This window comes from Hermetia illucens, chromosome 3, assembly GCF_905115235.1.
Source record: "Hermetia illucens chromosome 3, iHerIll2.2.curated.20191125, whole genome shotgun sequence".
In the NCBI taxonomy this organism is placed as follows: Eukaryota; Metazoa; Arthropoda; class Insecta; order Diptera; family Stratiomyidae; genus Hermetia; species Hermetia illucens.
The window spans coordinates 152,405,262-152,418,496 of record NC_051851.1 but is presented as its reverse complement, the minus strand read 5'-3'; the positions used below and the strand labels follow the sequence as shown (position 1 = coordinate 152,418,496).

The following is a 13,235-nucleotide window of genomic DNA, read 5'->3' as shown; positions in this document are numbered from 1 at the left end:
TAGTTGTTAGAAAGAACCCAACAGCGGATTCCCGTCTGCTACCACTCTGCTTTTCAAAGTACAAAAGCACATTGTCATAAGTGTGGCAAGAGACATGTACTTTCCAGAGTCCCATGATCTTACATCGCATAGGCTCAGAATGTCCAGCTTATATCTTTCGGATTCGCGCTGGAATTAGACAAAGTGCGCAATCTGAGGACCCTCAATACCATTGTTCGCAATCCAGAAACTAATAATAATTCGTTTTCGATAGCCAATAGTCGTAGCCGTGAGATCAATCCCTATTCGAGGCATTGTTGACGTTCCGCTAGCAGTCAAGTTTCAAAGGTTTCAGGTGGCTAGCCCACAAATTTCTACCCCTTTTAGTCACCATTTACAAGCAGGGAGAACTTTGAGTATATTCTTGAGTCCCAACTCAGAGGGAGTAGGGGCGCACCCTATGTCAGCGGTCATCAGACCAACTAAAGTGATCAAATCGAACAGCCTTTCCCCTTTAGGATTGCATTCGCTACTGGTTCAACACTGAGGGTTTGCATCTTATCTTATTGAGAGTTCAACGCCACTTGATTCTGCACACACTACCAGATCCCTTTGTACTTGTGTCAGTAGAAGACACAAAGAAACGAAGCATAAATAAGCAGAGGAACTTATGACGTTTCTCCTCTTACATTAAACGGGTAATGTAAAATGACCGCAACTAGATCCTGGGTACAGAATTGTCTCAACATGGTTGCCTCTAACAAATCTGATATCAGGACGCAGGCTCTCGATCTCCACGATCTTTCATCGAAGAAAGTCCGAGCCTCGTTTACTGATCCAATACCATAAATTTTGTTAAAACGAACTACCAAAAATATATAAGGGCAGTCCTGAAATTTTGCTAGCCTTCCTGCCAGTAGATAGGCAGAAGCTTTGGATTGCTGTAGATTAATTTGACAAACCTTCATGTTCGTTTACGGAAGTGTAGTCTAATGTGGAAACCGCCGCTAACTGTTGAGTTTACTGCATCCAGTGTAGATCTCACCGAAGTTACCAACTTGCCCTCACCTTGCGCCGAATGTTTCGCTTTCTTGCGTTCGATTTTTCTGGATATTGCCACACTTGGTGGTATAGCAACGACCATGTCCTCATTCACGACAAGCTTCCCCTTCTTTCGCAGTTCCTACCACTGTTGTCGGCTGAGAGCATTCCCAAGTTCGCGGTGTCCGGGAAGCATGAATCCGTTTTTACGTGGCCGTATTAGAGCAGATCCGTCTACATTACCAACTTCACTTTCTTCTTCTTCTCCTGGTAGAGTCGGATGAGAAAGTTCTGACAGGCAACATTTAGTCTATAGTCCTCTCTGCTCTGCGATTGAAGTTTTCTTCTGCCGAATCTTCCTCTCCCGTTTTTCTCTCATTAAGGGAGGGGTTTTACTCTCCTTTCTGGTTGACCGCGCCATAGTCGCTAGGTGCAGGCTTTCCAATGAAGTGGAGAGTATGTCTTCCAGAGATTTGTCCGTGGGAGGCCTAGTGAGGAACAAATTTTTGTGTAATTTTAACAGTCCTTGGAAAAACATAGCCAGCGTAACACTAATTGAAAACATATTTCATTTTTTTGTCAAATGACCAAGAGTGTCAAACTCGCGACACTTTTGCAGTGACCAGGTCAAGAACGCCCCAAGGTCGTGAGAGAAGTTATTATTAATTTTTAGGAACAAATTCTTTAAAGAAGAAGCATAACGTCAGCCCGCCATCCTCGTTGCGTCGAGTTCGTCATGGACGTTTGTGTTCGTCTTTGTGGTGCCCTGTTATTGTAGGCTTATCACTTGAACATGACTAAATGTGACGATAATGAAACTGAAGCACAACTTCAGTTAAGGTTGTGTGAGTGGGCGTATAATCCCCACAAATAGGCTTGAATTTCCAGCTCGAAATTAGACGACCCCCTTAATACATTTCAAGAGAACAATTGAGTACAAATAGGCAAACTACTGTTACATAGTGAGTCAAGTGAGTGGAGTAGGACCTCAATATCTATACCTAAATTGCTACTAAAAAATCTAGCTACTTTTCAAATAAAAATTAGCAACATTTCCTTTTGGTCTTGAATAAATTAATCACTAATACCAAAGCGTAAAAATATTTTAGGAATCATGAAAACCTTGTTGTCAGCCTGACTGCTCTAGTTTTCCTTCATCAAATTATAGAAACAAACTTAAAGCCAAGCAACGGAAACTTAGAATCTCTCAAACAAGTTTCCCATGATTCCCCAGTTGCCAGTTCTTTTTTTTTTAAGGAAAATATGCGTTAACAAATTAACAAAACCCGAAAAGCAAAGAAATTTTGATCTATAAAAGCAATTAAAATGTTATTACCATCCGCATGAGTTTTGGGTGGAGTTCTACTGTATGAGGGTTTGTCTCCAGTGAAAATCTCTACAAAAATAAGAAATTTGGAATACAAAAATCAAATAATTATCTAAACTAAATTGATTGGATCAAAGTGTGCTTATACATTTATTTTATAAATTTCAATATGTATATTTTCCAATTTTCTGTTAATTTATTTCTACAATATAAGTCGGATCTTAGGGGGTGAAAGCAACTATGGTAGCAGAGGGATAAATAAATGTTTATAGCGATATTCCAATTGTTTTAGCAACAAAATGGGACAGTAGCTAATCATTTAAATAACGTTCAGTTGACCAATTTAGATATTAAGGACAGCACCCAAGATCTAATCTAATATCTATCTAAAGGATTAAATCACTATAAATCACTTTAACTCTTGATTCACAATCAAAAGTTAAGCGAAATTAACTCCGCTGTAGTATCAAACAAATAAAACCTAACCAAGGACGTAGCGAATATGCAAGGGAGCTAGATTTTATAGTCTTATATTTCGCCACCCAATTCACGAACAATTCACGAGTTTAAAGCCTATCCCTTGACTTCCATATTAAAATTAAACGACTATTCAAAAGATGGACTTGCAGGGATTATTTGAATGAAAAACTGGCTTCCGAAGTCATAGTCAATTGGAACGTTAAGAAGCTTATGTACATCCTTTTTGTACAAGAAATACCATTGCATATTCCAATCGAAACTGAGCCCTACCATCGATTAGGCAATAATTTTTTTAAAAATAAAATACAGACCGTGATCACATCAAAAGCTCTAACATTTACTACTTATCATTTAATAGACATAGTATCGTCCACCTATTTTATAATAACTTGTGGTGCAACACGTTTATCCACGGTGCTTCTATCATTTCGTCATGTTGGCCCTGGTACCAACATTCCGAAAGCAGTAGGAGTGAAGACAATGTGCAATTCTATCACATGACCATGTGATACTATCAAAATAGTGTCCGAGACGAGTTCTAAATAAAAATCGTATCAAAAAAGTACATCAATGTATTATTTACAAAGTATACAATTTCAGTTTCAATATTTAATCTATTTATTTTACATTCTGGATGATAAACAGGATGCCTTCTGCTCAATTGTAACGACTCCCAATAGAAGTGATTTCCGACGGGACCGAAATCGTAGGTCTCCCCTCTTAGCGGTCTTTTTATGATATTGTCACCAGGACTCCAAGATAAATTTCGATTTCGTCTCTTACTCAAATCAAATGATCTGTCTCGCATGATAATATGACTTCGGGTACTTTGTTTTCGTCGTCTTAGTTGAACTGCTGATGATTCCTGAAATTCCTAGGATATTTATCAGTGTAGATTAGAAGGAAAGATAATTTTTGATACAATCACAAAAGTTACAGTGCCGTCAAATGTATGTAGATGCTGAAACAAAATATATTCCCCAAGTTGATAAGAGAGGATAGTATCTGTCTCACGGGGGTTCGCAGATCCGACACTAAAACCCTCAATGACTACCTGGGTAATGAAAGCTGATTCAAGCATCAGGAGATATGCGGACATGGACACGCTTATGCGCAGGCCAGGTAGGTGGGAAGTAAACGCGCACCCATGGATAAAAATTGGCTATGAGAAGCACACCCAGAAATCAAACCAAATATGCTGGAAAGGAACTTGGAGAGTCGCTGGACTGACCTAACTATCGATGCTGTAAAAGACAATCGTGGTAGGTAGCAAACTATTATACATAAATGAACTCTGTGAGTACATTAAGGAGAGGGGGAATATCGACCAAAATGTCAGGGCTCTGATACGTGGCATTAAATTCTATATTGGGGCGGAGAAGGAGAAAACGCCCAAGCGAGTTCCAAGAAAAGTGATATATCTTACGCCGATATTCTTCGGAAAGTCAAAGCCGATTCGAAATTGACAGACCTGGGCGGCAGTGTAAGCTGTATCAGACCTCCGCGAAAGGAGGATCTGATGCTGGAACTAAACAAATCTAGCGAGAAGACTTAGCTTGGACAATCTAGAGTTACCTCTTGGAGAGACTCCTTTGATTCGACACGAAGAACGGGCCAAAAGAATATATTGTTACAGCTAGTATCCCCCTATCGAGCATAAAATACTACGCAGTGTTTGGCCTTCGCGTGTCAAAGGAGGCAATGTTGATTGGCTTTGCAGACGACCTGGCGACGGTACTAGTTGTGAAACACCCACAGTGAATATTTCCGCGGTCAGGTGGAAAAGGTGCTGGGGAAGCAAGCAGACGCGAAAGCTCGAAAGCAACGGATAGTAATCGAGTGCAAAAAACCTAGAAACGGGGTGACATCACGAGAGGATATCTGTGCTGCACTAAGGATTAATTGAAACTTAGCGAAATAGAAGAAAGTGCCATCAAAAGAATGAAGAAGGCATATGGAGGTACACAGACCACTGTTATTAGCTTGCTGGTGCAATCAGGGATTAAACTGATTCCCGCGGGCAAGGTAAGAATAGGTTGGGTCGTGTGCCGACTTAGGGAACAAGTATCTCTCAAGAGATGCTTCAGATGCCTCGATTTCGGTCACTTTGCAGCAGCATGTACTAGTGAGCACGATAGGTCGAGAAGGTGCAGGAAGTGCGGACAAAAGGGCAACCTTATCAAAGACTGCACGGGAAATCCACGATACATGTTGTGCAAAAGGAAATAAGGGAGTCGACAACCGACACATTGTAGGTGGTGGTAGGTGCCCGGCATATAGGAGGGAGCTGAGTTATGACGCTAAATGAGGATGTTACCAATCAACCTCAACTATTGCAAAGCAAATCCAGAATTGCTCTCGCAAACCATTCGAGAGCCAAATGTGAATGTGACGGTAATATGTGAACCCTACCGAAATTACGTTAGTGCTACGTGGATGAAAGACTCATCGAGAAATGCGGCGATATATACATGTGGACGGCAAGCCATTCAAGAAACAATAGCATTCCCTGGTGCCGGCTTTGTACGGGCGAAAGTCAACGGCCATATCTACAGCTATTATGCTTCTCCTAGTACAACATAAGTGCAGTATAAGGAGATGGTAGACACCTTGGCATTGGACGCTAAAGACCACAGCCCGGAAATTATTGCCGACGAATTCAGCGCGTGCGCTTTAGACTGTGGAAATCGAGTGACGAACACCAGGGGCCAAATCCTGCTTCAAACCTTCGTGGAACTGGACATCGTACTAGCCAACGTTGAATGAATGCCCACCTTCCGATGCAGAGGACTAGGCTCAATTGTTAGTCTGACTTAGCTCAGTACCTCGTTGGCGGGAGGGATGGTTTATCGGATGAGTGAACACTACACCCCCAGTGACCACCAGGTCATCTTTCTCGAGATCAGGAACGGCAAAGATGACAATCAAATGAGCACCAAAAGCGGAAAAACCAAGATAGCTGGGTGATCCGCTATAGCTTTCGAGGAAGAGACATTTCTGGCGGCTTTAGAAGGAGGTTATAACCCGAAGGCAACAGCCCTGGAAAAAGTGAGACAGTTATATCAATGGATAACTGAGGCATGCAACTTTACAATACCGCGACGAAAGTTCCATCACAGTAGGAAACCAAACTAATGGTGGAACCAAGAAATCTCGCTTTTCAGATCCTCGTGTCTTCGAGTCAAGAGGCTTTGTCAACGAACAAGAGGGAAAGCAGAACATCGACAATCGAGAGAAAAAATACTGCGATATTAGAGTTATCCTTAAGAAGGTCATACAGGAAGGTAAGCGAAATTGCTACAAGCAGCTACGCCTTGAAGCAAATACGAACCCGTAAGAAGCTGCTTACAAGGTTGTAATGAACAAGATTCGTAGGCAAATATCGCCCCAAGCGACGTACCCACGATTCTTGTTCAGGATAAACGCAATTCTTTCCCTGAACAGGAAGAAAATGGACCACAACCGACGGTTAAACAGGACCTCATCTCAACCCCCGGGGTGACCGAGGAAGAACTATGGCTGCTAAAATCAGGAAGGAGTGTTTCCGGCCCAGTGGAAGAGGCAGAGGTTGGTTCTGCTACCGGAGCCCCAAAAACCACCTGAGACACCATGTTCATATCGTCCTGTCCGTCTTTTAGAAACTATAGGGAAGATAGTTGGTGATCGGAGTGGCAGTATGAGTTTCGCAGAGCGCGGTCCACGGTCAATGCCATTGCAACGGTCGTAAACCTGGCCTAGGAGGCATCGGTCTCCGATAAGTGCTACGCGGTAGTGACGCTGGATGTTAGGAATGCCTATAACTCGGCCAAGTGCGATTGGATTAAGGGCACCCTCGCTAAATTGGGTGTCCCTGGTTACTTAGCTCGGATAATCGAGACTTACCTCATGGAGAGACTCCTTTGGTTCGAGATGGATGATGAACGAAAAGAATATATTGTGACAGCTGGTGTTCCCTATGGAACATAATATATGACGGAGTGCATGGCCTTCGTGCGTTAAAGAAAGCAACGTTGATTGGTTTAGCAGACGACCTGGCGGCGGTAGTAGTTATGAAACATCCACAGGACCTGGAACTGTATGGAAGGGAAACAATTCATGCAATCAAAGCATAGCTCCGAATGGTGAAACTGAACCTGGCGGACGATAAGATTCGTGATTGAAAGAGTGAAGTTAAACGACGGCCTCATCAGAGTTATTGGACCCTATAATCTCGTCGAGATGTTGAGGTCGGAACCAAATTGTAGCTTGGTGATCACAGTCTTGGCTGCAGGAATTGGATCGAACCGGGAAGGCGCGTCGGACGCGTAACCTAATCGATAGATGTAAACTAGAGTAATTCTTTATGGTGGCCGCGTGGGGATATGGGCGGAGAAGTGGGGTGGTTTTAGTGGATAATACTTCAATTGGACTATTGAGGAAGATAGAACGCCATCTGACTAGCAAAAAAGTACTATAGTTCCAAAATGAAAAAAGAAAGGTAGTCCACCAGAATATTTAAATTACCGTCCAACCCGGTAGCTATCCCACATCATCAAGATTTTTGAACGCATTCTTGACAACCGTATTCGCAACATCGTTTAAATAATCGAGAATCAAGCCGGGTTTGTCAAGAACTGCGGAACTACTGGCACAATACACGCTGCACGGTTACTTACGGGGAAACTCTATGGGAATTGACATTGACACTGTATTTCTGGATCTAGAGAAAACGTTTGACCTTATCTGGTATGCTCTGCGACAACACCCAATACCAAAAAAGCTCGTACGCTGGGTTTAATAGCTCTACCAGGATCTGAAAAGTCAAGTTCGAAGTGTACCGGCATATCAAAACTGCTTCGTGTTTCTGACTGTGTTCATTAGGGAAGCGCCCTTTCACCACTCCTCTTTGTTCTTTTTATGGACACTGTCCCCTCTGTCACACGAGATATCCAGCGTCCAGCGCCTATTATCCTGCTTTATGCAGTTGCACCGATCGTGGAAAAATTGCGAGAGAGGCGTCTTCGATGGTATGGTCTCCTAATTCGAGGTGACGAGAATTCACTTACAAAATTGGTTTGAACATCGAAGTGTCATTGATAAACGAACAAAAACCGTCCGGAACAGCGGTGACTTAATACGCCGGATGGGAATTTGAAAGCCTCGCGACTGCATCCAGGTCAGACAAATGACAGAACAAAATTGTGCAACCGATCACGACGAACCGACCCTGCTTGTGAGGCTAAGGATGAAGAGCAGCCTTGGGAATATAAATTATCACTTCACGTAGTTTTTAAACGAACATCACACATGATGTCACTATTTATATCATTTTGGACATAGCGACCCCACCTTTTACCATGAATGTCTAATTAAATACGGAGAGTAGATGCTTCACTTTTCAAGTATCCCATTTGTTGATGAAAGGCGACAGCGAAATGTAGTAAGTGACACCATAAGCTGCATTCGAAAAGTTAAAATGCCTACGAAGTTTAGAAAGGTTAGAAATCCCATTGAACACGTAAGCTGGTAGGAAACAAACACAAGGGAGCTATAGTGTGGTGGGCGAAGGAATTTGTGCGAATTGTCAAGGAATGTTTGGAGAAACGAACCAACGGTCCATAAGACAGAGCTAGTGCCTGCTGATTGCGACAGAAGAAGGGGATCGTCAAAACAAAAGAATGAGAATATCTGATCTAACCAGAACCCTCAATTATTATCAAAATCACTGATTCTAAACGCATCCATTGGATAAACAAATTCACATTTGACGGCACTGTAAATAAAATAAAATTGCGTTGCAACAAATCTTATACTTTTCCTTCCTCTACTAATTTTTCTTTATCATCCTGAGGTTCAATAGCGTCGTCCCATGAAACGGCATTAACACTGGATTGACGACGATGCTTTCTAGACTGATTAGGATCTAGCTGATCCACATTTTCATCAGCAGTGAAAACAGGATCATCAATGGTATCACTGCGCTCTATCCGAATTTCAGGTGAACCCTTCGACGAAAAGATTCGTTAGTCATGGCAAAACTTCTTGAATAAACATATACGAACTGGCTGAGACAAATAAATCGACGAGGACTCTTCAAATGTTGGAATTTTCAAGTCATACGATTGTGCGGATCCAAGAGAGACTTTTCGATGTTCCAGAAAACCCTCCGATGAAAATGTCATTGCAGCCGATGTTGGTGTTGGAACCTATTCACAATTTGATTTGTAGTCTCAGTAGAACTTGGGATGGAATATGTATTTTGAATTTCTACCTGTGTGGGCAGAAGGGACGGCGCACTAGAAATATTGGACTTAATTGTTGAATAGTTGGACGGCACTTCTAGTGGTGCTCTGACTTGGACGTTCTCATTGTAGTCCTCGTCATCTTCATCATCGTCATCAATGGGTGTATGATAACCCGATCCTTGGCAAGATGATAGATTGCTTAAAGTTTCACCTTCTGCTCCATTTGGATCGGGATTTTTTGAAGCGACGAGGCAGTGCCAATTTTTGGTACGGCGGAGATAAATTTTGATAAAATTGTTAGTCAAAACATGTAACGATACTTACTGTTTCTCTCAGCACTTTAGCAAAATAACCGAAAACACACATTTGAATAACAGAACACAAATAACGAAATTTGCGGAAAATCTTGTCGCGAAAACATCTTAAGCCCGATTAGGATCACCCTCAAAATTTAATTATTACTTCATTGATTCTACCATTCTAAATCAAAAACTCTGGACTTGCTTTAATCCAAATTCCGATCGAAACGGGAATGTTACGTTTTTTCCGATTCAAAATCTGTCCAACATATCTTATCTGAACTCATAATAAATATACTCATAAAATTACATGCTATTGACAAATAAATAATTACAAAGTTTCTTTGAACTTAAACAACTTCTTCCACAAAAACATAATATTTTTGTTAGCTTTCTTTTTAGTTACTGACTCTAAATATTGTCATTCGAAACATTTACCTCTGGACTTATAACACTCACAACCTGTTCGAATACATTCTTAAATTCAAGATGTTCCATCAAGCTTATTATTCACGGATAATAGAGGCTTCATTCTCCCCACTTTCTCTCCCTGATTATTTATAACAAATAAATAAAAGAGAATAAAAGTCAAGACTTACCTGAGGCATGCGTTCTTTCACCAGAATGTCGCAGCATTTTCTCCTGTTTAGATCGTATTTTTTCCATTTTTTTCTTGATCTTGCGAAGTACATTTCGTTCGTGTTTTTTCTTATGCTCGATTTGCTTTTCACGTAAATCTTCAATTATCTCAGCACCTCTGAAAAGTAAAATAAAATCAAGAAATGTACACAGAAAAAACAAAATTCACATATATAAGGCAAATAGACCTGCACTAGCCTCCTGACAGTGGCCGCTGGAAATCGGCTTCGGACGGGAAAAGATTGAGTAGGCCAATCCAACTAACAAGGATCTGTTCTGAATTCCAAGCGGAAGCAACAACCCAGGAATTGTCCTCCCTCCACTGCAAAACTGCTAACAGGACCCCAAGCCAAAATGAAATAGCATATGCTGAGGGCTGCGTGGCCAATGGGGAGGCTGGTCCTTAGTATGAGACCTCTGAATACCTTGGGCACTTTCAGCTTCAAACAAGACCCTCACCCTGATGGTAGGCCTAGCCAAGGACACCTTTTTCGGACTACTCATGGGACCAAGATATGAACTCAATTAAAAAAAACTGGCGATAGAAGAAGAGGTGGTAATGCGAGGCACATCGAAGGACGAGCCGACAGCAAAAATGCCGCTCTAGAAACCACGAATTTTTTCACAACCAGAGTTTTGCCCACCAAGAGGAATTCAAGTTTTTTTCATTTGACTGCGTGAACGCTTAGAAGTTCCCCCTTCGCTGTTCTCACCATTGTGGAGCCAAACCCTTCGCCAGCCTTTAAGCCCCTTCGTTGCCAGTAATGCTTGAGAACCCTGGCACTCACGACAATAGTTTTCGTTCAATCGACCAGCAGCAACTGGTGGTAACTCTCAACTTCCGTCTTGCCGTATCACTAAGGGGGCGTAATTGAATGCACCTCCGACGTACATTAATGTACCCAGGCGTATTCCTTTTCGGATGTCGTTTAGTACAAAGCTGGATCGAGGGTCGTCAGAATACTCGTTTTCTCCAAATCGCGCGAGAATTCCAACGAGATAAGCTGGACATTCTGGAGCTAAGCGAAGTAAGATAGTGGCACATGGTAATGTGCTTTTGCACCCTAGAAAGTCAAGGGGTAGTAGACGTGAACCCAATGTCGGATTTTTCCTAACGGCTAACGCAACGAGATGGGGCAGCGTAGACAGCTTTTAAGAATATCGAATTGGTAGGCCTCGACGCAAAGTCCGGTTGTCTAGAGTTCCTTAACAAGGCAGGCCTAGACCGGATAGCGGCTGTTGTACCGTTGATGAAAATCATGATGATGAGTAGATTTAAGAGCTATCTTCTGGAGGTGCGTAACGAGGAAGCCGCTGTCATCGACCTCGAAAGGGATCATCGTCTAATGGTGGTTGCTTTCGTTTATGTGTTGCGTCTGCCACTTCTCGCAGCATTTTTGAACTACGACCCCCCAAATTCAACGTTGACGGCATATATGATCCAACTGACGCTCGAAAATGAGAGAGCTATCTTCCTGACAGGAAAGCAAATACACTGAATAACTCGGCTGATAATACCACTGAGCATTGAGCCGCCATCACATATCCTCTTTTCCCCAATGCTACGCATGTTGTCGACCTCATCCCAAAAGGAGTCTCGCAAGATCTGATTGACTGCGAAAACATGGAAGAATGTGAAATCCCAGGAAGTTTAACGTAGTGTGCGTCGTGACAGACGGACGTTAACAGTCGACTAGCTGAAGAGGTGGAAGGAACACTTTACCACCATTCTAAATCGTATCACCTATTGTGAAAGAAATGGTTAGGCAACGTAACATGCAGATGCGGACTGTTCCTCCAAACAGAAAAGAAATAATCTCGCATCAATGTATGGAGTAAAGCCGTTAATAGATAAAATAACCCTGAAACGCATCAAAGAACATCTCGACAGTTCGATCGACAGAAAGATGGTTAATCCCCACTGGATCCTCTTGCATTAACCACATCAACACCTTACGGATCACTTTAGAAAAGTGTGCGGAGTTTAAGTCTGCTTTAACAGATCTTCATCGATTTCGAGAAGGCTTTCCATAGCGTGATCAGGAAGGGTGTGTAGTATCTAGCGCATTCTATGCAAGACGGACCTTCAGCTATTCGCGCAAAATTTCACTTGTTGCACTAAGGTAATTCTTGGAGGAATTTGAGGTCTAAAACGGAGTCCGTTAGGGTTGCATCTTGTCACCAATATTATTTCTTCTTGTTAGCGGTGAAGTATTGCATGATGTTTTGTCCCAAGGACGTGGAGGAGTTCAGTGGAGGCAAAAAGAGTCAGACTGAAGATAAAAAACAACAAACCTGAAGTTCTCAATCTCATGGGTAATTGCACCCTCGTTAATCGATTTGGATAGGAAGCGGGGTTTATGCCGTCGGTGGCATTGAACTGAATATCGCCCAACGCATTCTGAAATATGGAAATGCAGTTATCTCAACCACAAGATCAAGCGATACCGTTTTGTGTTAATGAACGCATATTTGCGACGTATCATCGGAATACGGTAGCTTAATATAATTTCAAACGCAGAACTTGGTTCGCACACAGTGGCAGTGGATAGGTCACACATTAAGGAAGGCGATAATCCAATTGCTACGTCATGCAATGGAACCCACTCTCCCAAGATGGCCGACGAGTGGGTTTCTACAAGTTTAAGTGTGATTAACACGGCAGCCAGGGGTAAATGACAACCATATATTAATTGCCAACTGAGGAGATCAGAGTTTTTCCTTTACACTCACATTATCTAACGATACTAATCCTCCTCCTAGCAGTCAAAGGGTAGTAGGACGAAACGTGGATTGATACGATGGAGCGTAACACCTGGAAACGCCCAACAGTTCTACTATCAAACCCGACTCTGGAAATGGGTTTGTTTGACTCCTGCCTCCTGGAGCACTCTATCGACTGGGAATTCTTAGATGTGCAGAGCATCCATATTTGGTCTAAGTATTGGTACTGACTGAGCGGTCCAAGGGTAGTATAAGTCCCAGGGCGAAACGTGGATTAGTACCCACGATGGAACATAAAAAGCTGAACCAACACCAACAGCTCTACTACTAAACCCTATCTCCACCTCCACCTGGTGACCGCTGGGAACTCTTTCTCAACGAAAAGCTGCAGACGGAGAAGGATGAAAGCGAGTCTCCCGCGCCAAAAAAAACGGGACAAATTGTACCTACTGGCTCTCCAGGTAGGACTGACAACCCGACACGGAAAATCGAAGTTATAAAGCCACAGAAGGAGCCTCGGAC

General features: G+C 42.5%; 1 protein-coding gene across 9 annotated transcripts in view; it reads right to left on the bottom strand.

Annotated features, from left to right (window-relative positions):
• LOC119653264 (piezo-type mechanosensitive ion channel component) overlaps window positions 1-13,235 on the bottom strand; it is a 111,665-nt gene that overhangs the window by 42,925 nt on the left and 55,505 nt on the right. For 4 of the 9 annotated variants that reach the window (XM_038057880.1, XM_038057876.1, XM_038057879.1 and 1 more), the window contains 5 exons: window positions 9,950-10,107; window positions 9,078-9,265; window positions 8,869-9,012; window positions 8,620-8,811; window positions 3,455-3,701 (listed from right to left, as the gene is read on the bottom strand). In XM_038057880.1, coding sequence (XP_037913808.1) covers window positions 3,455-3,701; window positions 8,620-8,811; window positions 8,869-9,012; window positions 9,078-9,265; window positions 9,950-10,107 — 929 coding nt within the window. Of the gene's footprint in view, window positions 1-2,356; window positions 2,417-3,454; window positions 3,702-8,619; window positions 8,812-8,868; window positions 9,013-9,077; window positions 9,266-9,949; window positions 10,108-13,235 lie in introns of all 9 variants that reach the window. The other 5 variants (XM_038057881.1, XM_038057882.1, XM_038057883.1 and 2 more) reach the window with 3 other exon arrangements.